A 24,601-nucleotide genomic window follows, 5' to 3' on the forward strand; every position below is an offset into this window, starting at 1 on the left:
AGAAGAAAATCAGCAGACAGCAGTGTCATGAAAATCCAGAGACAGTAAGAGTATCCACAAGGAAAGGGTAGTCAAGAGGGTCAAGAGCACAGAGAAGTGGAGAAGGAATAGGACTGAGAAAAGACTCTCAGCTTTAGCACACAAAATATCACTGACAACTTGAGAGTTACTGTTGACTGATTAAGTCCTGAAGCCAAGCTGAGCCATGAGAGAGACCAAAGGAGGGGAGGCAGAAAGTGTAGACAGCTTTTTCAAGTTTAGTTCATTAAGGGAGGAGAGAGGCAGGGCCATAGCTTGAGGAAGTGGTAGGACCTAGTGAGGAATTTTTTTCATGGATGAGGGAGACATACTTGAAGGCAGGAGGGGAAGAACCAGTTGGCAAGATGTCAAAGATCTGAGAGAGATAGGGAGATGGACAGGATGTTCAACTGTTGGAGACAGGAAGGGATGGGATCAAGTAGTCAGTACACTACAGCTTAATAAATGCTTTAATTACACTGAATCTTTTCTCAATGCCCCTCTTCCATTCCAATTAAGGTAAAAAGATTAAGCATAGCCCTTGCCTCCTGGGAGCCTGTAATGGTAGATAAGATAATGCATATAAATAACGATCATGTTCATTGTTCAGTCATATAGACTCTGTAACTTCATTTGGGGTTTTCTTGGAAAAGATACTGGAATAGTTTACCGTTTCCTTCTACAGCTCACTTTACAGAAGAGGAAACTGAGGCAAACAGGGTGAAATGACTTGCCCAGTGTCACAAGGAGCAAGTGTCTGAGGCTGGATCCGAACTCAAAAAGATGAATCTTCCCAATTCCAACTCTGGTGCACTATTTACGGCACCATTTAGCTGCCACCTCTCATGTAAGATAGAATACAAATGCTCAGTCTCCTCTGCTTGGTAACATTTCTGGGAGAGCTAGGTAAGTGACCAAGTGACAAGAAAGCCGGGCCTGGAGATGGGAGGTCTTGGGTTCCAATCAGACAGTTCCTAAGTGTGTGACTCTAGGCAAGTCACTTTAACTTGCCTGCCTAGCCCAATACTTAGTATCGACTCTTTTATTTTTATTTTTTAAACCCTCACCTTCTGTCTTGGAATCAATACTGGGTTCCAAGGCAGAAGAGTGGTAAGGGCTAGGCAATGGGGTTAAGTAACTTACCCAGGGTCACACAGCTAGGAAGTGTCTGAGGCCAGATTTGAACCCAGGACCTCCTATCTCTGGACTTGGCTCTCAATCCACTGAGCTACCCAGCTGCCCCCCTTAATATCGATTCTTAAAGACAGAAGGTAAGGATTAAAACACAGAAAGAAGAAATTAAGAAAAAAAGAAAGAACATTTCCTTTCCTCTTTGACCACTATACAACCAACATTATGCCAAGTGCCAGAAATACAAAGCCAAAAACTTTTTGGTCCCTGCCTCCAAGGAGCTTATATTTTAATTAGGGGAAAATAGAGTGCAAAAATATGTACACACAAAACATAGGCAAAATAGGAGTGAGGGAAGGACTACCCATAGACAATCAGGAAACTTGATGGTAGAGGTGAAATTTGAAGAAAGTGGAAACAGTGAGGTGGAAGACATTCCAGGCAGAAGCAAGGGTAACGGTTTGAGGACAGGAGGTGGAAAAACGTATACATGAAACAAAAAGCAAGCAGGCCAGAGTTTGTCTGGTCTAGAACAGTATTAGGCACATAGTAAAAATGTGGTGAAACTAAGAATTATAGAACTGTAAATTTAAAGAGCTAGAAAAAACCTTAAGACTTTGCTTATCCAGCCACTTCATTTTATAGTCTAAGTTCAAATCTTCTCTCAGACCCTTATTAGTTGTGTGACCCTGAGCAAGTCACTTAACCACTCAGCCTCAGTTTCCTCACCTTTAAAATAAGAATAATAAAATCAAAGGAGATAATAGACTTAAAGCACTTTGTAAACATTCAATGGCTAAAAATGTTATTTATTATTATTTACTATTATTATGTATATTTGTTGTTCAGTCCTTTCATTCATGTCCGACTCTCTGTGATGTCATTTGGGGTTTTCTTGGCAAAGGTAATGGAGTGGCTTACCATTTCCTTCTCCAGCTCATTTTACAGGTGAGGATACGAAGGCAAATATATTTAAGTGATTTGCCCAAAGTCGCCAGCTAGTAAGTGTCTGAGGCCAGATTTGAAATCAAGAAGCTATTCCATAGATATAGCTACATTCTACGTACAGATATAAATGAGAAAAGATGGAGAAGTATAAGATTATAGTTTATTATATTATAAATTATAAAGCTAGTCAGTCACGGATACAGCAGGGAGCACTGGAGCCCAAGTTTTGTTACCTACTTCCCTACATGTATCCCTTGGACCGTGCATCTGTTAACTTACCTGCCAGGTGCTGAGTCCCTGGAAGAAGAAGAAAAGAGCAAAGCCCCAGACCACAGAGGTACAGATGATACAGAGAAGAGGTATGAGTTTGATCCTCTCCCCACTCCGGAGCTGAGGAAAGAAGAAATCCAGAGTTGAGGAGCAGCTGCCCACGGGGCGCCCCACAGTCTGGGAGGGCCCTGAACAGCGCACCTCCTTGGCCCCCTTTTCCAGGCCCTATTCTTGTATTCCTCCCTCCGAGTTGTTCCTCCTGCGGCAAAATCTGGCTCCTTTCACAACTCAGTGCAGCATCTTAGCTCCATTGGCTTCTGGGCCCAACACACATTCAACTCCCGCTGCTTGTGTACCCACGCCACGTGCCAAGGGCATCCCCATGTCCACCTCCCGACCAGCTTGTTCAACCCCTGCCTTTGGTCCTGGATTCATGAAAACCCTAGTTCAAACCTTCCCTCAGACCTTTATTAGCTATTACATGTAGAGAGAAAATGGGTTTCTTAGTGAATATATAGAATATGGCTATTAGTGAATATAGACTATGTTTATTAGCGAATTCATATACAGAATTATTTGTCAGTGAATATATAGAATATGGCTATTAGTGAATATAGACTATGTTTATTAGCGAATTCATATACAGAATTATTTGTCAGTGAATATATAGAATATGGCTATTAGTGAATATAGACTATGTTTATTAGCGAATTCATATACAGAATTATTTGTCAGTGAATATATAGAATATGGCTATTAGTGAATATAGACTATGTTTATTAGCGAATTCATATACAGAATTATTTGTCAGTGAATATATAGAATATGGCTATTAGTGAATATAGACTATGTTTATTAGCGAATTCATATACAGAATTATTTGTCAGTGAATATATAGAATATGGCTATTAGTGAATATAGACTATGTTTATTAGTGAATTCATATACAGAATTATTTGTCAGTGAATATATAGAATATGGCTATTAGTGAATATAGACTATGTTTATTAGCGAATTCATATACAGAATTATTTGTCAGTGAATATATAGAATATGGCTATTAGTGAATATAGACTATGTTTATTAGCGAATTCATATACAGAATTATTTGTCAGTGAATATATAGAATATGGCTATTAGTGAATATAGACTATGTTTATTAGCGAATTCATATACAGAATTATTTGTCAGTGAATATATAGAATATGGCTATTAGTGAATATAGACTATGTTTATTAGCGAATTCATATACAGAATTATTTGTCAGTGAATATATAGAATATGGCTATTAGTGAATATAGACTATGTTTATTAGCGAATTCATATACAGAATTATTTGTCAGTGAATATATAGAATATGGCTATTAGTGAATATAGACTATGTTTATTAGCGAATTCATATACAGAATTATTTGTCAGTGAATATATAGAATATGGCTATTAGTCAGTGAATATATCGAATATACGTCTATTAGTGAATATATCGAATATACGTTTATCAGTCAGTGAGTTCCCCAACAGAGGGGCCACAGCTAACCAGAATATAATCAGGGCTGGTTAAGGTCCTCAAGCTCCCTTCTCCTCTCACTCCTGGGCCTCCATGAAATGGGGGAGTCCTGGGTGCCCTGCTCCCTACGGCCTCTGAACCCCCATGCCACTAGCTGTCTGCACCACTTACTTGGCACTTGGCATAAACTGGCTTAACCTTCTGTTTCATGAATGTTAAGCCTTGGTCCATGAGACTAGAAGCCTTTGTAGGGCAGGGACCTTTTCTTAGCTTTCTGTCCTGTGTTCCCATTGAACCTGTAGCGATCATGGGCCCAAAGGAATAAAAACTAGGGAATTAAACTAGGAATAAAAACCAGGCCTAGAGAGGGCTGATATACAAGAGGCCCCGTCCTCTCCGTTTCTTTCCTCTTCCAACTTGGTTCCCTCAGTGATCAGCCCAGGGCCTGAAATCCTGATCCATTTCTAAGTCAAAGTATCAGGGGATGAAAATAAGTTAAAAGAAAGGGGACTTCTCCCTCATCCCTCCCCTCCCTGCCTACCTTCATGATGATATAGAAAGCAAAATAAAGAAGAAGATTGCAGATGCCGATGGCCAGCAGGTAGGAAGCAAAGTCATTAGGGCGCATGATGAGCCCATAGGCAGCACTGCAGGAAGGAAAGAGAAGGTTAAGAAGGCAGGGATCCACGGCCAGCCCTCTCCCCCATCCACATACTCAAATATCTGTCTTCTCTTTAGAAATGTGGGGCTGAGACATGTCTCAGCCCTCCTGGCTGCTTCTGGCTGACTCCCTCAGAATGGAAGGCAGCCGTGCTGAAGTCAGGATGCCTGGTCTCCATATGCTTACCCCTTTCCCCTCAAACCCAGGGCAGAGGGAGCAAAGAACCCAGGATGGGGCAAGGAGCCTTCCATGTCCCCCCAGGGGAACAGGGAAGGAAGAAAAGAGGTCTGGGGCTAAGGAGCCTTTCACTCCCTCCCTGGTTGCCAGCTGCCCAGGCTCTCACAGCCCCACATCTGAACTCACAGTGACCAGTTGATGATGTTGCCCATAACCAGTAGCACCATTCGGTCCTAGAAAGGAGGAACAATGAGAAAGAGATAGGGGGTTGAATAGTTTAGTAGATAAAGGGGCTGAATTTGGTATCAGGAAAACTTCAGTTTGAATCCTGCCTGAGACTAGCTGTATGTCCCTGGACAAGTCATTTAACCTATTTCTTAGCTTCAGTTTCTTTTTCTACAAAATGGGGATAAAAATAGCAACTACCTGATAATGAATAAAAGTGCTTTGCAAACATTAAAATATTATTCAGATTGACCCAAAAGTTTTAGTACAATTTAAAGCTTAAAAAAAAAAAAACCCTTTTACCTTCTATCTTAGTCAATATTGTGTATTGGTTCCAAAGCAGAAAAGCATTAAGGACTAGGCAAGAGGGTTCAATGATTTGCCCAGGGTGAACCAAGCTAGGAAGTGTCTTGGGTCAGCTTTGAACCCAGGACCTCCCATCTCTAGGCCTGGTTCTCAAATCCATTGAGCCACCCAGCTTCCTCCTTAAAGCTTTTTTTTTTTATAAGCTTTACTAAAGTTTAAAATAGTACTAAGACTTTTGGGATACTTGCATAAATGTTTTAGCTACTGTTATTGTGTGATATTATATTTTTAACAATATAATAACAATAACACAGATGGCTAGGGAGAAGGGAAATAAGAAAGGAAGGGCTCTAACTAGTGCTATCTGACAATTATAGATGCCTGTAATCCCTTATGTCCCAGGAGTGGGGCATATATACAACATAGATATAATAGAGACTCAGGAGTAGAAGGGAAAGTGGAGTCTGAGCACATACCACATACAGGGGCCCACTGCATTGCCGGATACAGTCTGTATAGACCACGTGAAGAATCCGGCGGAAGATCCCAGAATCTGCAAGGAGAAACCAAATTATGTTGAAGGCAAGAAATGTGATGGTGCAGAGAGGTATTTTCCTCATATTCAAAGCCTATAAACTAAGTCCACAGCTAGGAGTCCCAGCAGGTCTAGCCAATGATAAAACCATCTGTGGCTCTTGAGTGGTAAGGGCCAGGAGGGACACTAGCAATAACAATTCACATTTATACACTGCTTTGAAAGGTAGTATAGTATAGTAGATAGAGAGCCCCAACGAGGAGTCAGGAAGACCCAGATTGGCACATACAAGCCATGTGACAAGTCACTTACACCTCTTAACTCAGGTGGCTCTCTAAGGCTATATGCTGCAAAAATTCATTGCTGATCTACATTGATAGAATTTTCTCACAAGAAATTCTCTCCTATAACTATAATATAAAAATATATGTCTATATATATTTACAAAACAGATAAAGAACAAGCACTCGCTTTAGTTTCCAGTCAAAAACACCCAAAGCCAGAGAAATAGCCCGAGATCTCCGTATCCCTCTCACTGATTCTCTTTCCGCCTCTCTGTCTCCTATGCCCTTCTTCATCCACCCTTGTCTCTCACATTCTCTGATCCCCACGGACAATATCTTCACTATCATTACAATTCTCATTCCAGGCAAATTCCTTACCCAGCTTCCAGCGGCCCATGTAGTAGAGTTGGGTACTGAGTAGGAGTGTAGCAATGATGTGGATGACAGAGAAGACAATCCAGAACACCATGTTCCCTTTGCCGAATACCTATTGGGGCAAGATGGGAGGAAATGGGGAATAGAATATGTGCATGCATGCATGTGTGACACAGATAAAGAGAAGAAGAACAGAGTCAGAGAGAGAGAAGGGGAGAAGAAAGAGAAGGAAGGGAAAGACAGAGGTAGAGAAAGGAAAGAGAAAATAACAGAAAGAAGGGATGAAGAGATAGAGAAGGGAGGGAAAGACAGAAAGAGAAGGAAGGAGAGAAGAAAAGAGACAGAGAAGGGAGGAAGAAATAGAGAGAAGATAGGGAAGAGAGAGAGAAGGGGGTATATGAACAGAGGATAAAGAGGATTGACATTCCACATTCCTCAGGACATCTGCCAGAGTGAGACTAAGGCTCAGCTAGGAGGGTAATAACCATGTCTGAACTGTTCCCAGAGAGGGAATTGAGGAATATTCTTACCTCCAGGGTTGGGGGAGAATTAGGGGAGGGCATCTGGTCTCTAGGGATGGCAAGAAGGACAGTGATGCTCAGAGACAGATGGGGGAGGGGGAACACTCACCACCCCCAGCACAGAAAAGAAGATGACAATGGCGAGGCAGGCATAGGCGCTGTAGGCACTGGCATTAATGTCAGGGTGTCGCTTCTGATAGAGCTTCAGCATGCAGAGCCCCGCAATCATGTACATGAATGATGTGTCTGTGGGATAAACAAGCTTTAGACACCCACATTTGGGGGCCTGTCCAAGCCTATCAAAGTTAGGCTAAAGTCTCCCTGGTCCCTCGCTCCTAGAGAGCCACCCACTTAGCAGTCATGGGGTAGGTAGGGCTATGATGGAGCTCCTTGGCTAGGATCTGCACGCTCCTAGGGTTCCCTCTGAGGATCTTCTCCTCTTGGGTACCATTCAGAGTAGGGACTGTCTCTAACTAGGAAAAGACCACTTAGTACCCGTGTCACCTTTAGCCAATCACTTTACCTTGCTGGGCCTCAGTTTCCTCTCTCTGAATTGAGGGGGTGTGACTACATGATCTCTAAGGTCCCTTATAGCTCTAAATCCTAAGATTCTATGAGAAGGGAAAATAGTCCCTAACCAGGTCTGGCGGCCTGTTCTCTTGCTTCTCTCCACAAAAGGATATCTAAACTCTAGTTATACTAAAACACTAAAATCTTGAGGGCTCCTACCTAAGGGATGGGGAGAAAAAAGAAAAAAAAACAGGACCAAGAGGGATGTAGATATATAGGTAGATTCTCTGGGGATGAAAGGAGGAAGATGCTTTACCAAATTGAAAGTTTGTATAGTTGGGGCAAACATGGTAGCAGGCACTGAGCAGTCCCTCCATCATCAAGGCTGTACCCATAGCATAGAAGAGCCCAAAGTGCTTTGGGATTCCACATTCCTAATTCAAAAAGAAAAGTCTGGGGTTGGAGTAAGAACAGAAAGGAAAAACAATAACACATTCATCAATAGCCTACTATATGTAAAGAGTGGGACAGCTGGATGACTCAGTGACCAGAGTTCTGGATCTAGAATCAGGAAGATCTGAGTTCAAATCTGACCATCTATGTGACCCTGGATAAGTCATTTAACCTTTGTTTGCCTTAGTCCATTGGAAAAGGAAATTGCAAATGACTCCAGTATCTTTGCCAAGAAAGCCCAAAGGGACAGTATAGTTCATGGGATCATGAAGAGTCAGACGCGACTGAACAATAACAAAATATGTAAAGAGAATGCTAGGCAATGAATGGGTTAAATGGTCCCTGTCCCTCTAGGAGCTAACAGTCTGAGAGAGATCAAACATATGCATTAATTACACAATAAGGGCATGAAAAAGTTTGAAGTCAAAAGCTGGGGAGGATAAGGGAAGGCTGTGTGGAGAAGATGAGTGCTTTAAAGGATGAGTTCAGAATCCAGCCTCAGACACTTCCTGGCTGTATGACCCTGGGCAAGTCACTTACCCCCATGGCCTAGCTCTTACCACTCTTCTGCCTTAGCACCAATACAGTATTTATTCCAAGACAGAAGGTCAGGGTTTTAATAAATGAATGAATTGAATAAAAAGAAGAGTGTGGGAGAAGGGGGGGCTACAAAGGCTGAAAATGGGGTGAAGGGACTAATCCAGGAAAGCCTTGTCAAGAATATAAACTGCTAAGTGAGCAGGTAAGGGCTGGGATGCAGAAGAGGACAGTGGGTAAGGCGCTGGAAGGGTCAGCTCTCACCAGGGCATAAAGGTCATTTCGCATGAGGGCTCGGTTGTAGTTGATTTCTCGCTGCAAGATGATGAGCAGGAATAGAAGCCCCAGCAGGATGTAACCCAAGTTACTGAGGATATTGTTGAAGGCGCTGATGGCAGAGGTCAACAGGTATCGGTTACCCAGGGGAGCTGCCTCAGCCTCCCTCTCCCATCCCACCCTCCAACTATTCCTCTTCCTTGGCCTCCCAGATGTCTTCTTTATCTCCAACATCCCCCCTACCTGAGGTTGCCCAGGGGATGGGCACAGAGGAAGTTGTAGTAGCAGATGTCCTGATTCCCTGTGACATTCACCACCTGCAGCAATCCCCGAGAGCAAGAAAAAGGGGAAGAGAGGGGAAAGTCTATGGATTTAAATGTAAGATTTAAATAGACCAGAATCTAGGTGAAGAGGTTAGATCACCTTAACCCTACCTGACTTCAAATAAGGTCAAGAGATACCCCATTCCCCTAATACACCGACACCCTGCAAACCCCAGACATATAGCAGCTGTTGTTTCCTTATTTGTAAACAACACAACTCCCAGGGATTGACTGGGTGTTTTCTCTCTCTCTGTGAGTGCAGCTGAAAGCTTGTGGGTTCTTTCTTTGTGCATGGTGTGATGACGCTCAAAGAAGCACTACTCTGATTAGTGACACCTCTCATCAAGATAATATCTATAAAGCACTTAGCACATATTAAGCACACAGTAGGTGCTTAATAAATGCTTATTCTCTCCCCCTTTTTTCCCTACTTTGGGGCCTTGTATCAAAAGGAGATCAGGCAAGCATCTGCCAAAAGGACTCTGATGGAGGCAGCTACGTAGTACAATGGGTAGAGTACCAGGTTTGGAGTTGGGAGAACCTGATCTCATAGCTATGTGACCCTGGGTAGGTCATTTAATCCATCTGCTTAGCCCTTGCCCTTCTACCTTTGAGTTGTTACTAAGTAAGGGCTTTAAAAAGTTACTAAATTGTTTGTTTTTTTAATAGGACTTCTATTTTTGGAAAATAGCCAGGGAAGTCAAGTGATCTCGGGTTTGCAGGGGCAACAAACTCTGCCCTTCTTACCGTCTGGTAGGTGATCACCAACTGCACCACTGGGAGAGCATAGAAAACAGCAATGGTAGCAATGTTCCTGTAAGCAGGGATGGATGGACAACGAATGAGGAAGACTGCAAGACAACCATTTCCAACCCCCACATAAGTCCCTGCCCCTTCTCCATGCAAACCAAAAAGCAAACTGGCACACATCTACTCACCAGAAGTAAATCTGGTACTTCTTCCGCAGAACCCGTTTGTCCTTTCGGGCCAGGTCTGCTACGTACAAGTATTGCTGCAGAGGAACAAGAGATGACACAGAGAACAGCTGGAGGCGAGCTGCACCCATGATCTTTGGGGAGGCTCTGGAGAGGGTGAAGGACTAGGACAATGCTGGGGCCTTTAAAGGTCTCTGAATGCCCTGCTCTTACCTACCTTCACAGATGGACCATTGCCCAAGAAGAGAGCCTCAAGTGTGAGGGACCATCAAAGAGTTAATAGCAATCAACACTTCCCTCCCTGAAGGAGCCCCACCAGCATCACACTGGGGCATGAGGGAGCCCCTGCGCAGAGTTCTGGGTGCCCTACAGAGGATTGGAAGGATCTGGGGCCAGAGATATTCAGGGGGAGCAGCTTCAGACCTTGGTTCGGATGACGTTTTTGTCAGATTCAATGTCAGTCAGTGTATCATAGTCGTCCTCCTCCACGGAGCTCAGGGAGTCCAGCCGAGGCCGGCTGCCAACTGGGTCTGGGAAGGGAAGGGAGGGAAGAATGCTCAGGCCTGTGACAGAACCCCTGGACTCTGGCCCCTGCCCTCCTGGGGCAATTGTAGAAATTACCAAACAATGGAAGGGGCAAATCTGGGGGGTTAGTACAGGAGGCTGAGATAAGTTCAGTGTCCAGAGAAATCTGTGTCTTACTTCCATTTATCTTATTTCCTTTGTGGGGGGAGGAGAGGGAGGAAGACACACCAGGTCAGAGAGAGGATGGCCCATGTACCCCAGTTTCCCCCCCAAGACAGGCCGAACCAGGGACACTGAGCTGATCTCAGAGTTGAGACAATGGGATGATTTCCAGGGGCATCGTGCAGATTAGAGGCAGGATCAGCTGTGTGTTTTGAGAGGGCAGTGCTCCGGCATTTGAGGAGGGTCCCCTGGGCTAAGGAATAGGAAAGCTTCCTGACGGAGGAAGGGATTCCTTTCCTTTTTCCTAATATCGACGCTAGATATTGCCTGCCTGACAATCCCCACGGGCCCCACATCAGGAAGAGTGTATCTTCACTGCCTACTTGGGATCCTCCGTATCCCAGCCCAACTCCCCCTGCTGGCCAGAAGATGAGGATGATAGAAGCAAGACAGCATGGCCTAAACAGGGCAAGCTTGGCCCAGAGACCCGTGATGGCACAATCCTGAGAAGTAACAAAGGGAGAACAGCAAAGGCCGGGGGTCTTCCCCCATCCACTCATTCTGGCCCTCGTCAAGGAGAAATGCTGGCCTCTCTCAAAAGACATGCAGGGTCAGTTATCATAAGCAACGCATGATGGCTTATGTGCACAAAACATGCACGGAGCATTTTCCCAGCCCCAAAGATAGGGCGATCCCAAGCCAGGCCGTGGCTCCAGCCAGCCTCTGTGCCCACCACAGGCAGGAGCTGATTGGCAAAGCTAGCACTCTCCCCCACATCTACCCATGGCAATGCACAGCTGCCGCATCTGGCCAGAGGGGAGGCGTCGCTTGAACTGGTCGTATCCTTCAAAGGAAAGGGAGAGTTACTGGGAGGGGGTCCAGGAAAGAGGTGGGGACCAGGCCAAGGAGGGGGAAGGGAGGGAGATATGGAGAATTACAGACCCTGCCCTAATACCATTGATTGGAGGAGAGGGGGAAGAGGAAGGTAGCTCCTCAAAGAGACACACTTCACCTCTGGCCCAGCCAACACAGCCCTGGCACAGTTCTGTCCCCATCCCCTGCCTGGAACACTCACCTGAATAACTGTAGGAGACATCCACAGAGCCAGTGCTGTCTATCGCTCCATCAGCAGAACTTGAGCCATTCTCTGTGGAGATCAAGAGGATCATGTAGGGAGACGGTATGGGGTCTAGCCATGGAGATGGAACTCCAAGAAAGGACCCTGATAGGGCAGCCTGGCATGGGAATGATACTTTCTTTCCCCAGAGGTCTCTAGGTTGGAGAGATGATGAAGAATTTTTAGAATGGGAGTTGGAGCTTTTGCCTATCCTTTTGGGAAGACAAAAGATCATCGCCATAGTCCGGTGGTTCTTAACCTATTCTGTGTCTTGGACCCCTTTGGTATCTGGTAAAACCAATGGATCCCTTTTCAAAATGTTTTCAAATGCATAAAATATGCATATTTTTCAATATGCATGTTTTTCAAATGCATAAAATAAATAAATAGGATTATAAAGAGAGCGAATTATATTGGAATATAGCTATCAAAAAAAATTTTTTTTAACTCTTACCTTTCAACTTAGAATCAATACTGTGTATTGGTTCCAAGGCTGAAGAGTGGTAAGGGCGAGGCAATGGGGTTAAGTGACTTGCCCAGGATCACACAGCTGGGAAATGTGTAAGGTCATATTTGAACCCAGGACCTCCCACCTATAGGTCTGGCTCTCAATCCACTGAGCCACCCAGCTGCCCCCCTATCAAAATGTTTTTTTTTTTAAAAGAAAAGACAAAAATTCGACCAAACCCAGGTCAAGAACCCTTACCCTAGAAAGCATCTTAAAATGGCCAAGGAAGGACTTATGACGGGGAACATTATCCACCTCCAGAGAAAGAACTGTTGGAGTTGGATGGAAGATGATCAAAGCATATTGTCTTTCACATCAATGTACTTGTGATTTCACTTGGTGGTGTGCTCTTATAACAATGACCAATACGTAGGGATGTAGACTCTAAGTGATCACACTAGTGAAAATATTAATGGTATAGAAATGGGTCTTGATCAATGACACATGTAAAACCCAGAGGAATTGCATGTTGGCTATGGGAGGGGGATTGGTGGAGGGCAGAGAAAGAACATGAATATTGTAACCATGGAAAAATATTCTAAATTAATTTTTAAAATTTTACAAAAAAAATGACCAATATGGAAATGTGTTTTCTATGATAACATATGTATGGCCCTGATCAAATTGCTTACCAGCTGAGTGGGGGGAGGAAAGGGAGGGAAGAACACGGTTTGGATCTGATAATTTTGGAAAACATATGATAAAAATTATTATAACATGTATTTAGGAAAAGAAATTATCTTTGATTTTAAAAGAAAATGGCCCAAGGAAAGCCAGGTTCTGGGGTGGATGAGAAGAACCTTTAGGAAAGCACCTACCAAAGGAGCCATAACTGTAACCGTCGTAAGGAGAGGAGCCAGGGAAGGAATCAGCCAAGACTCGAGGGTGACCTGCCCAGGAGAAAACAAAGCTGGTTCTTCACCTTAAGGAGTCAGAGGCCCAGATTAAGGGAAATGACTCAGACAGAAAGGTCCAGGGACAGACAGAACAAGCCTAGAGACAGAGGCTTTAAGTGTCAAGGGAAACATAATCATACAGTCAGCCAACCAGCCAAAACCACCTGTGCTTCCACTAGCCCCACTGTTCCCTATCCCTGCTTCCCTCATTGAATAGCCTATTATCCTAAAAGAGGTTGCCCCCTTTTAACCTCCCCTAGAGAAAGTCAAAAGTCCTGGCAGCAGAAGAATAGATAGCGCCAAGACTTCCCAGCCCCCACCTCACCATCCCTGTGCATCATTCATTCATTTGGACATTTAAAGAGTGCATCTGATTTGCAAGGCTGGACACTCTCCTCCCTCACTGTCTGATCCTGGTCCCTTGGAAACCCAAGGCTCTAACCCCACCCAGCACCTATTGCTTACCAAGCAGAGAGGCTGGAAGAGAAGGTCACAAGCAGGAGAGGAGATTGTTGGGAAAAGGGGAAGAAAGAAAAAGAGAAAGGTTATGAACTCACGAAACTGACTGGAAGACAGACTGACCAGCAGGCTACAGAAAAGAATAAACCAAGAGCAGCTGTGCTTTCAAGGGAGAGATGGGGATTGGAGGAGACATAACCTTCTACTCTGAACCTCACCCCTAGAGTCTGGAAAACAGTTCCAGTTCCCTTTGGCCAACTCCCAGCTGACTCCAGCTTCTCCAGCCCAGGCCTAGAGAATCAGCCATCTGTCCACCTAGCCCTCCCACCACATTGCCCTAAGAGGTACCACTTTCTGAGCAGGGACGGTCCATGGCCACCAGCAGAGTCTTCTTCCTTTGCCTGTGGGAAAAGATCACAGAGGCTACACAGTGGTCCAAGAGCGCTCTGATCCTTTTTCTGTCCTCATCATTCAGTGCTGACTTCCAGGGCCCTTACTTTCACCTAAAACTGGGATTTTCTAGGCTCAAGGTACAGGTCTTAGGAGAGAGAAGTACTGGAGAAACTGAAGCTCTTTCCTGCTGCCTCTCTGTTGGAGGATTGTGGACTATGGATAACAGATCCTTTGACCATCTGTTCTCCTACCCATCCCAGCTCCGCTTGTCTTGGAGGGATTGGGGAAGGGGTTGGTATCTCCCAGGGTGGGAGGGAACACAACGGGATCCGCAGAACAGGGGGAAGGGACAGGGAGAAATCTACTTGGCCAAATCCAAATGCCTGCTGGGCTACCATCAAAAGGAACGGTCGAATCAGTCTCCGGGCTCACCTCCAGTTTTCCCAACAGGCCAGTAGCACGGTCAGCAAGTAGAAGGACAGGAAAATGCCCAGGCAGAAGAGCATGCCCCCAACGTAGGCCTCAGCTGGGGAGATAAAACAGGACAGGGTAGAGGTGGGATATGACAGATTAGCACAAGGCTACCGGAAGGAGCTACAGGTGCAAGTTATGGCCTGCTCAGTCATGTCCATCTTACATAAATATAGGTTCCTTTTCCCCCTATATTCCCATAGCCTAGAGGCTCTAAGCAGCCACAGGGGACAGCATTCTTTACCCACCCCAGCTTAATATCCATGCAGGAAGTCTCCATACTCAAGCCAAAGTCCCAGAGACCATCAGTGAAAAAAACCAACAAACAAAACACCAGCCCAAGTTAAGCCTGGCTCTACCCACCCACTGACACTCACATGTGATTGCTGGAGACACCATGACGGTCAGAGTTTTCTGGTGATGCCCTTGATCAACTGGTTCATCTGGACGTAAAAGTCAAGTCAGTGCAGTAGTGGGAGCCTGGAGCTTGGCCTGAGGCTTAAGGGGACCAGGCAGGAGAGAGGCTGATACCCCCACCCATCTACCCTCCCCTTCCCCTACACAAACCAAGGTTTTCAGGTAAAATCCAAGTTCCTTTGCTTCCCAGGCACCTACTGAACCCCAAACAATCCCGCCGCCTCCTCCCTACCTGGCCCAGTCCAGAGCACAGAATGTACCTTCCCCAAAGGGATAGTAGGGCAAGGAGCCCCCACAGGCCTGGTCCTCGGTCTTCACCACCACCACCACATAGAAGCTGTTGCTGGGAAAATCTTTCTTCTGTAGAAGTTCCGGCCCACACCATGCAGAGAAATGACCTCCATCAGGTACTGGCTACCATGTGTAGCTCTAGAGCTCTTCCCCTTCACCACCCGGCCATCCACTACCAGACACCATAATGAATGGGGAAAAGGAGAGCTGGGGAAAGTGGAAGGGGCCGGGGAGGGAGATGAGGGATATAGCAGGGGCTTTGCATCTACACAAGACCCAGGCCAAACAAAAAGAGACAGACATGGGCCAATACTCAACCAGTATGTCTGAGTGTAAAAGTGATGGTTAAGTGGGGGAGAGGAGGCAAAGTTATGGTAATGGTAGGAATCACTAAAAAACTCATCTGGTCAGGGGTACCTAAGTGGCTCTGTAGAAAGAGCCAGGCCTGAGGTCAGAACCTTGGTTCAAATCTGGCCTCAGACACTTTCTAGTCCTGAGACCCCATTGAGCAAATCACTTAACCCTAATTGCCTAGCACTTGCCCCACTTCTTCTTCTTCTTTTTTTAACCCTTACCTTCTGTCTTGGAATTCATACTGTGTATTGGCTCCAAGGCAGAAGAGTGGTAAGGGCTAGGCAATGGGGGTCAAGTGACTTGCCCAGGATCACACAGCTAGGAAGTGGCTGAGGCCAGATTTGAACCCAGGACCTCCGTCTCTAGGCCTGGCTCTCAATCCACTAAGCTACCCAGCTGCCCCCCCCTCCCCCCACTTCTGTCTTAGAAATGAATCTAAGGTAAAGAAATCAAAACTATTAACAAGCACATGAAGAAGTGTTCTAAATCTCTTATAATCAGAGAGATGCAAATCAAAACAACTCTGAGGTATCACCTCACACCTAGCAGATTGGCTAACATGACAGCTATGGAAAGTAATGAATGCTGGAGGGGATGTGGCAAAGCAGGGACATTAATTCATTGCTGGTGGAGTTGTGAACTGATCCAACCATTCTGGAGGGCAATTTGGAACTAAGCCCAAAGGGCGACAAAAGAATATCTACCCTTTGACCCAGCCATAGCACTGCTGGGTCTGTACCCCAAAGAGATAATGGACACAAAGACTTGTACAAAAATATTCATAGCTGCGCTCTTTGTGGTGGCCCAAAACTGGAAAGCGAGGGGATGCCCATCAATTGGGGAATGGCTGAGCAAACTGTGGTATATGTTGGTGATGGAGTACTATTGTGCTAAAAGGAATAATAAAGTGGAGGAGTTCCATGGAGACTGGAACAACCTCCAGGAAGTGATGCAGAGCGAGAGGAGCAGAACCAGGAGAACATTGTACACAGAGACTGATACGTTGTGGTATAATCGAACGTAATGGACTTCTCCATTAGTGGCCGTGTAATGTCCCTGAACAACTTGCAGGGATCCAGGAGAAAAAAACACCATTCATAAGCAAAGGATAAACTATGGGAGTAGAAACACCGAGAAAAAGCAACTGCCTGAATACAGAGGTTGAGGGGACATGACAGAGGATAGACTCTAAATGAACACTCTAATGCAAATACTATCAACAAAGCAATGGGTTCAAATCAAGAAAACATCTAATGCCCAGTGGATTTACGTGTCGGCTATGGGGGGTGGGGGGAGGAAAAGAAAATGATCTATGTCTTTAATGAATAATGCTTGGAAATGATCAAATAAAATATATTAAAAAAAAAACAATCTGAGATTAGTAAACTATATTCTCATCTGTAAAAAAAAAAAAAGAAAAGAATCTAAGGTAAGGGTTTAAAGTTAAAAAAAAAAATCCCATCTGGTCAAAGCTCTTTTAAGATTTAATGGAGTCAGCCTACCTGCACAGTGATAGCTGCCTTCTTAGTCATTGTCTGGTACATGCCAATGAAGGCCACATTGTTGTCCAGGTCATAGACAGGACACTGTGACAGGAACAGGGATGGGGAAAGATAAGGAGTCAAGATAATTAAGGGCTGAACCTTTTACCCTTGATCCCTGGCACTCTTGTGCCACTGGCATGCAAGTAGCTGGTCTGGGCCCACTTACCAAGATGTCTTGGATGGAGATGACTGAACAGGGAAAAGCCTTGTTGGAAGTCACTTTGACAATCACCGAGTCTACTCCTTCTGGGAACTCGTATTTAAAGTACTACGAAGCAGAGGATGAAGAGGGCAAGCAGACTTAACCTCAAGGGGCCTCCCCCAGGACCTACCTATCCCCAGTTCTCGTTCAGTACACGAGCTCTACAGGGGTCAGGGTGTAAGTGAAAACCCTGAGAGAACCAGAACAACAGCAACAACAAAACCCTCGTCACTCCACCCACTCCACCTCGCTCCCTCCTCCCCCCAGGCCCAGAGCAGCAGGGCTCCTCAGGGGTCCATTCTCCCACCGGCCAGCACGGCCCCCTTCCAGAGGAGCAAGGAACACAGCTGCCAACAGACTTCTGGCCCTTTTCTAAGCTGGTCTCTTTGTGCCTAGTCTTTGCCAACTTGCTCTAACCTAGGAGACTTTGGGAGGACCCTGTTGGCAAAGTCTGTGCCCCAACCACGCTTTGCAGACGAGATATACATATATACACGTCCCACAAATACAAACAGCAAGAACTGAATGGACTTACCTGAGGCTGAGCTGCAGTGGTATTAAAACTGAATTGCTCACCAGTCCTGTGGGGCAGAAAGAAGAGGTTCCCCCCAACACCGTCACTCCTGGGGCCCTTGGAAAGGTCTCCCCTGGACCTCCCCGCCTCCTCTCCCAGCACTCCCGCCCCGCCATCTCCAACCTGAGTACAAAGTTGTCCATGCGGCTGACCCGCAGCCGATACGTGGTGTTGAGCAGGGACAGAGTGGACACATCCACATAGAAGAACTGGACCTCCGCCTCACTTTTGGTAGGTGGCTGGCAGAGAGTTCGAGCCACATCCTGGTATCGATACTTACGTTGGAAGCTGTGGCCCAAGAGACGGGGAGTTAGCGAGTGGCTGTTCTTTCCTCCTCTAACCAACTCCATGGAGAACACCAAGCTTGTTCCCCTGTCCCCCTGGAGAGTCAGTCGGCCTCGGACCAACTGTGTTTGGGGGGTGGGGCAGGTTGGCAAAAGGGACCTGGATAATCTTTTCCCCCCAAATCTACCTCACTCAGCTCCAGGCTTAAGGCCCACAAATATTCTTCCCTCCAGGGTCACCTAATATTTGGCCAAGTGCCTGGTTCAATGCAAGAAGGTACTCGAACCATCAAAGGGAACTCTTCCTCGGTGGGAAGGTAGGGAGCTGGGGGGCAGAAAATTCCGCTAAGTGAGATTCGGACACTCCTCTCGTAGCCTGTGCAAGAACATGAATATTTTCCCAGGTGAGGCAGGGAATGAGGAACAATATGGACCTCTCCAACATACTGTGGGGATGTCAGGTCCTCCTGCTGTGGGGTCCCTTCTCCCACCTGATGAGCCCCCAAATCATACTCACAGTCCCCGAAGAATCAGTGGCACCTGGAAGGACACTACAGCCTCCTTCTGTCGAACCACAAATAGCACGGGCGCTTTGTTCTGCTTGTTCAAGACGTTTACAGACACCCGCACACCCTCGGTCTATGGGCACAGGTGTTCCCTTTAGTCAGACCAACCTTCGGCTCTTGCCTACCTAGCAGGTTCAAGACCCCCATCTCATACAATCATGGCTATTTTTTTCCCAAAGCTGGGAGAAAGGGCAAGGGTTTGGTAGAGGGAGGGAAGCAGGTCAAGCCCAAGGGACAGTCCTCCCTGCCTTCATCTGCCCCAGGAAAGTCAGAGGTGATGGTTTCTGTCAGGGCTGTCCTTTTCACTGATCCAGAGGCAATTATAGTATAGTAGAAAGCACCCTGAATTTGGAGTCAGAAGACTGGGGGTGAATCCGAGTTCTGCCACTTACTAGCTGCGTGAACTTGAACAAGTCACTTAATTTCTTTGTTCCTTGGTTTTCTCATCTGTAAAATGAGGATAGTACTACCTATGTCACAGACCTGTTTGTAAGGATCGAATGAGATAATGGACACAAAAGCATTCTGTAAACTGAAAAGTGCTTATAATAAATGTCAGATATTATCCAGTAGTCCTGAGGCTGAGTCTAACTACAGGTTGCAAGTTTCATGAAACAAGGCCCATCCTGACTCTAGGGGATGAATAAAAATACTGTGGAACTATCAGTGTACATCCTAAGTAAGGAGGAAGGGCAGGTCTCCAGATTACGAACCCTGGAACTCGGAGCAGCTTCCTTCTTATAAGCCAAAGTACCAGAAGGGCAGCTCTTGTCTAACAATTAGCCCGATGACTACTAGCACAAAGGATACCTAATTTCTGACCCCACCTCCACCCCTGACTCACAGAGTGACCTTAGACAAGTTAATCTGCCCCTCTATGCCTCTGTTTATCCACTTGTAAAATGGATAGGGCTGTCTCTCTGAAATACAGATGAAGACAATGAAAACTCATGGGTTCTCTTATAAAAGAAAGAACACCACCTCCCTCTTCATTCCCCACCCAAGAAGCACCCACATTTCTCAGGGTGGCAGAGCCCAAGGGCTACTCCACCAGACCTAGGGTGAATACTTGATTAGAATGGGAATCAGATACCTAGTCTGAATAGGGAAAAGCTTTGAGACTATGGAATTCAAGGGAACAATATTCTAGAGAAAACCCCCAGCCAGCAGCAAAAACTAAGCTTTCCTGCTTTCCCCATCAAATAAAAAGGCAACAGGCTCCCTTCCCTATCTTAGTGACTTTCAATCTTTCTAGGTTTAGGATCACTTTATACCCTTAAAAAAAAAAACCCTTCACTTTCTTAGATTTAATTCTGAGATAGAAGGGCAAGGGCTGGCAATTGGGGTTAAGTGACTTGCCCAGGGTCACACAGCTAGGAAGTGTCTGATGCTAAATTTGACCCCAGGTCCTCCTGACTCCACTGTGCTACCTAGCTGCCCCACTTTATACTCTTACAAGTTATTCAAGACTCCTCCCCCCCACAGCTTTATGTGGAGTACAACTATTTACCATGTTAAAAATTAAATAATGGAAGTGTTAAAAAAATTTTTTGACCCTACAAATCCCTTGGAGGTCCCAAGACCACATTTTGAGAACCACAGCTCTGTCTCATAGACCAGACAAACCAAGGATGAGGGAAGGAGCTCCATTAGGAAAAGACTAGGTCAATATTTCATAAGAGAAATTTCCTCAATCTGCAGAAACCACCACCTAAGCTCTGCCCCCAGGCCACAAAGTTCCCAAGTGGGCCCGAGCTCCAGGGCACCATTCATGCAGATAAGATCTATAATTCGTTCACAAAGTGCTAAGCACAGTATAATGACCTCTCCAAGAATACCTTAAAATCCAGCAAGGAGTTTTGAGGATTTGGGGGTAAGAAGGTGAGGAAAAGTAAAATCAGGGCAGGGTTTCCAGGCAGGGTCAAACCTCTGCAAATTATATTCCTATTCTCCCCTAATTAAGCAGGTTCTTTCTCCCTGGGTTTATTTCTGAAGCCCCCAACTCCTCTACACAAGGCCAGTAGGCCTTTTTTGGAGAGTTGGAGAATATCAGGGACGTAGAAAGGAGTGGGAAATTCAAAAATAATGACACCAGCTGGGCAGTCATTGGCATATGGTAGCCTGGAGAGGCTTAGGGAAGTAGCTTTCCTAATCATAAATTATCAGTGACCTTTCAACTCTGGGATTGACGAGTCCACTTGGATTTGGAACAACATTAACTGGGAACCTCCCCCCCCCCCCCCTTCCCCAGGCCAAGTTTAGGGTCTGAACTCAAGGCTATAAATATAAGGCCTGGAAAAAACAAGGCCTGGCCTGCTTAATCCCTCCATGTGGGTGAGTGCCCCCTGGAAAGGAAGATGACAACAAATGGAGAAAAGAGGAGAATGAAGCAACTTCTGAAACTTCCTACTTGAGAGCTTCAGAAAAAACAAAAACAAAAAAAGAAGCCAGACTGTATAGGGGAGGTGAAAAAAGAGGAAAGGAGAAGGGATTAGGCAAGCAATACCCTAAGGCCTTTGGCTTTAGCAGACTGGAATTGGGGTATACATAGCAGCGGACCAAAGATGGGAACAGGATGAGGACTTTGGTGGGAAAGGATCCAGGAGTAGCCTCACCTAGGCACGGGAAGTGATGACCTCCCTAGCCCTCCTCCCCCACAGCACCGACCCTAAATAAAATACACCCCAACTCGAGCACGCACACATACAGCACCCTAATTCCTCACCCAGTTTCGGGTCACAGTGTGGTTAAATGTGTAGATGTTGACCAGCTCGCTGTTGACTTCATCCTCGTAGATGCGTTCAAACTCGGCCTCCTTCTGGGACACGTTCTTGGGCCCCAAGACCCCCAGGTTGCCCGCGGCTGGAGCCACCAAGAGTACCAGGAAGGGCAAGCCCAGGGCGAACATGGCCCCGGCTGGGCGGAGGTGGTGGTGGCAGCGGCGGTGGCGGCGGCAGAAGCGGGGAACGCAGCAGCACCTCGGAGGGGCGATGAGCTTCTGGCTGCAGCTTCCAGCATCTCACCGGGACCAGAACTTTAACCCCGGCCTGAGATTAGGAAATGCCCCCTCCCTGAAGAAGCGGAGACGCTCCCAGGGGCCCCCCAGTGGGGACGGAAGGGGCAGGGGAAGGGAAGAGGGGAGTCCAGAACTCTGGGGAAGGGGCAGCGAGGTTGGGATTAGCACTTTGGGAGGGGCTTCGTCTGGTTCCCTGAACCCTCTGCCTCCCCAAGCCAGATTGGAAAAGAGAGCAGAGGGACGGGCAGGTTGCTGAAGAGGAGCTGAGGAGGGGGAGGTAAAAGGACAGAAGCGACCGCAGCTAGGAGGAAGCCCGAAGACACCTCGAGGAGGGGGTGGGATCCGGAACAGGGGTGTGAAAAGGTAGAAGAGGGGTGGGCGGTTTCCGTGGGGGTGCGGCCCCTTTAAGGCCCGGAGGACGCGGCAGTCGCCAGCATTCTGAACTCCTGAAAGTAACCAGCTCGGCCCGGGCTGTAAACACCAGTGCGGCCGGCTGGCTGACGTCAGGGGAAACTGACACAGATTTAAAGGGACAGGTCCCTGGCATGGCCTTAAAGGGACCGCAGCCAACAAGCTTTGAGAGTGAAAATCTAATGCTTCCCCTCTCCAGTTTCTATACTTTAATTTCTGCTTTCTCCAGCCTACTGACCATATTGGTCATCACTCATGTAGGGAGTAGGCATAAAATTGAAAGGAGATTCATTAAGCAACTTGTTAGTGAATAATGTCCTACCTGAAATGGGATGCTACATTGTCTTTTTTTTTAACTTTTTATGGAGAAAAATTGGTTTTCAATAGAATGACCTCTGCTGCAGGAAAGGGGAAGGGAGATTCAGAATAAGAATTGGAGGGCAGGGGAGTGACAAAGTGTGCCATTACACAGCTGTGTTCCCTCTTCCCTAAGTAACTGGCAGAGAATTAGGAACAGCCTTTTTTGGACAAATATTTGTTAAATCCATACCACTGTGCTGGCTAAAATATCAAGATAAAACAATACCTATGGCCTACCTCCATTGAGCTTGCAATTTAGCTCTCTACATCTCTGCTCAGGTTTTGATTTCTTCAGGGGAAGCTCTTTAAAAGCGTGGGGGGAAAAAGCCTGGTAAGGAACCACTGAAACACCCTGGTAAAGGAGGGCAATTACCCTTTTGTGGCAACCAGACCCTCTTTTATGTTGTCAGTTTGGATGAATCTCTATAGAATTTCCAAGTACGCCCCTTTTCCTCTCCAAGTGATTCTTCCCACTCTACCAAGGAAAAAAATATGAAAATGTGTAAGGCATTTCTGCCTACTTACATTTCCCTTTTCATTCTCTGATCTCACCCTTACCCCTACCCCTTCACCCCCAGGCCAGTTACACAGTCTCAACTACATGGAACCTAAAAGCTGGGATTTGAATTTATGACTTAAGTTGTGGATGGAGACTGTTCCAAGTCTCTTAGGTAGAAATAAAAGGTAATCTCAAGCCTCCAGAATAGTACTAACAAATTATCATTTATAATAACATATAAACATAATACAGTTTTTCAGAGTACTTTCATAACAAATTTGGGGTGTAGGTAGTGCAAATTTTGTCCCCAAATTATGTGTTCTGCACCAGACTTAAACTTGGCATTCTTGAGTCCCAATTCAGCTCTTTCCTTGATTTCTCAGGTTTTAACAGGAATAGGATTTTAGGATTTTTTTTTTGTCATAGTATAGAACATATAAATTTATAGTTAAGAAGGATTATAGAATTTGTTAATTGTAATAGCTAGCATTTATGTTAGAATTTTAAGGTTTGCAAAGTGCTTTATACATACACACATACATACATATCTATATCTATCTACCTATACACATGCACATATACTTATTTGACCCTCACAACAACCCTGTGAGGTAGGTGTTATTATTCTTTACATTTTACAGAATGAGGAAACAGAGCCTGAGAGAACTGTAGACCAGAATCTCATTGGTAGTAAATATTTAGGGTAGCATTTTAGAGCAGGAAGGGACCAACTGGATCATTTAGACCCAATCCCAGGCATTTTTCCTATGAGGAAACTGAAGAAGGTAAAATGCCAAGGCCACTCAGGTAATACATAAAGCTGAAATTTAAATCCAGTTTTCTGAGTCTAAACCAAGAATTTATTTCCAACTACTTCCTCCCCCTCCATTTTACATATGAGCAAACTGATGCCCAGAAAGATAAAGGGACTTCCTGGAGGCAATACAGATAGATCTTGGGAGAATTAGGTCTCCAGACTGAGCACTTGACTTTTCTGGTATACTACATTGTCTCTCGTGGCAGAATTAGGAGAAAAAGCAAAACATATGTATAATCACAGGATCACACTTCTGCCATATTTTCTGAAATTGGCATTTTAAGGGCTTAGAAACTTGGTCATGAATACCCTGACGGTTGAGGCCAAAGGACAGCTTCCTCAGACAGAGAATTCTGTTGTTTTTATATAATTTCCTTTGGCAGCTGCTGTTCTTACTCTGAAAAGCTTCCTCCCTGCTCTGAGAAGGGAATGACAGGCTACTGTTCTGAATTAGAGCTTTCTAGGGTCATACTACTAGAAGTGATAGAAAAGATCCTTTTGTGGCAGCATTCAGCCCTGAGAGTTAAAGAGAGGGAAAAGGGGCTAGATGTTGTGTTGGAGGGACAGGAGGCTGATTCTGGTCAGGGAGGTATGAGCTGAGGTGGCCAAAAGAGAGGAAGGAAGGAAAAGGGAGGAGGCAGCTTGGCCCAATCCTGGTAAAAATCCCTTGTTTAGTCCATGTTTGGGGAGTAGCCCGGTAAACCACTTAAAGTTTTTTTCAGTTCCTCTATAAATTATCCCAG

The 24,601-nt window shown here is 45.7% G+C and overlaps 1 protein-coding gene across 4 annotated transcripts in view; it reads right to left on the reverse strand.

Annotated features, from left to right (window-relative positions):
• Positions 1-22,278, reverse strand: part of SIDT2 (SID1 transmembrane family member 2) — a 28,128-nt gene extending 5,850 nt beyond the window's left edge. The window contains exons 1-25 of one of the 4 annotated variants that reach the window (XM_056794337.1): positions 21,481-22,278; positions 18,707-18,828; positions 18,029-18,193; positions 17,867-17,912; positions 17,296-17,397; positions 17,088-17,171; positions 15,201-15,300; positions 14,901-14,966; positions 14,485-14,578; positions 14,008-14,060; positions 13,123-13,194; positions 11,755-11,826; positions 11,461-11,523; positions 10,416-10,522; positions 9,996-10,069; positions 9,805-9,871; positions 8,978-9,051; positions 8,723-8,846; positions 7,785-7,902; positions 7,068-7,204; positions 6,441-6,549; positions 5,720-5,796; positions 4,899-4,945; positions 4,416-4,521; positions 2,377-2,487 (exon numbers count right to left, since the gene is read on the reverse strand). In XM_056794337.1, coding sequence (XP_056650315.1) covers positions 2,377-2,487; positions 4,416-4,521; positions 4,899-4,945; positions 5,720-5,796; positions 6,441-6,549; positions 7,068-7,204; positions 7,785-7,902; positions 8,723-8,846; positions 8,978-9,051; positions 9,805-9,871; positions 9,996-10,069; positions 10,416-10,522; positions 11,461-11,523; positions 11,755-11,826; positions 13,123-13,194; positions 14,008-14,060; positions 14,485-14,578; positions 14,901-14,966; positions 15,201-15,300; positions 17,088-17,171; positions 17,296-17,397; positions 17,867-17,912; positions 18,029-18,193; positions 18,707-18,828; positions 21,481-21,663 — 2,373 coding nt within the window. In that variant the 5' untranslated portion in view covers positions 21,664-22,278. The other 3 variants (XM_056794338.1, XM_056794339.1, XM_056794340.1) reach the window with 3 other exon arrangements.
• Between the last annotated feature and the right edge of the window lie 2,323 nt (positions 22,279-24,601).

This window comes from Monodelphis domestica, chromosome 4 (genome assembly GCF_027887165.1).
Source record: "Monodelphis domestica isolate mMonDom1 chromosome 4, mMonDom1.pri, whole genome shotgun sequence".
Lineage (NCBI taxonomy): Eukaryota > Metazoa > Chordata > Mammalia > Didelphimorphia > Didelphidae > Monodelphis > Monodelphis domestica.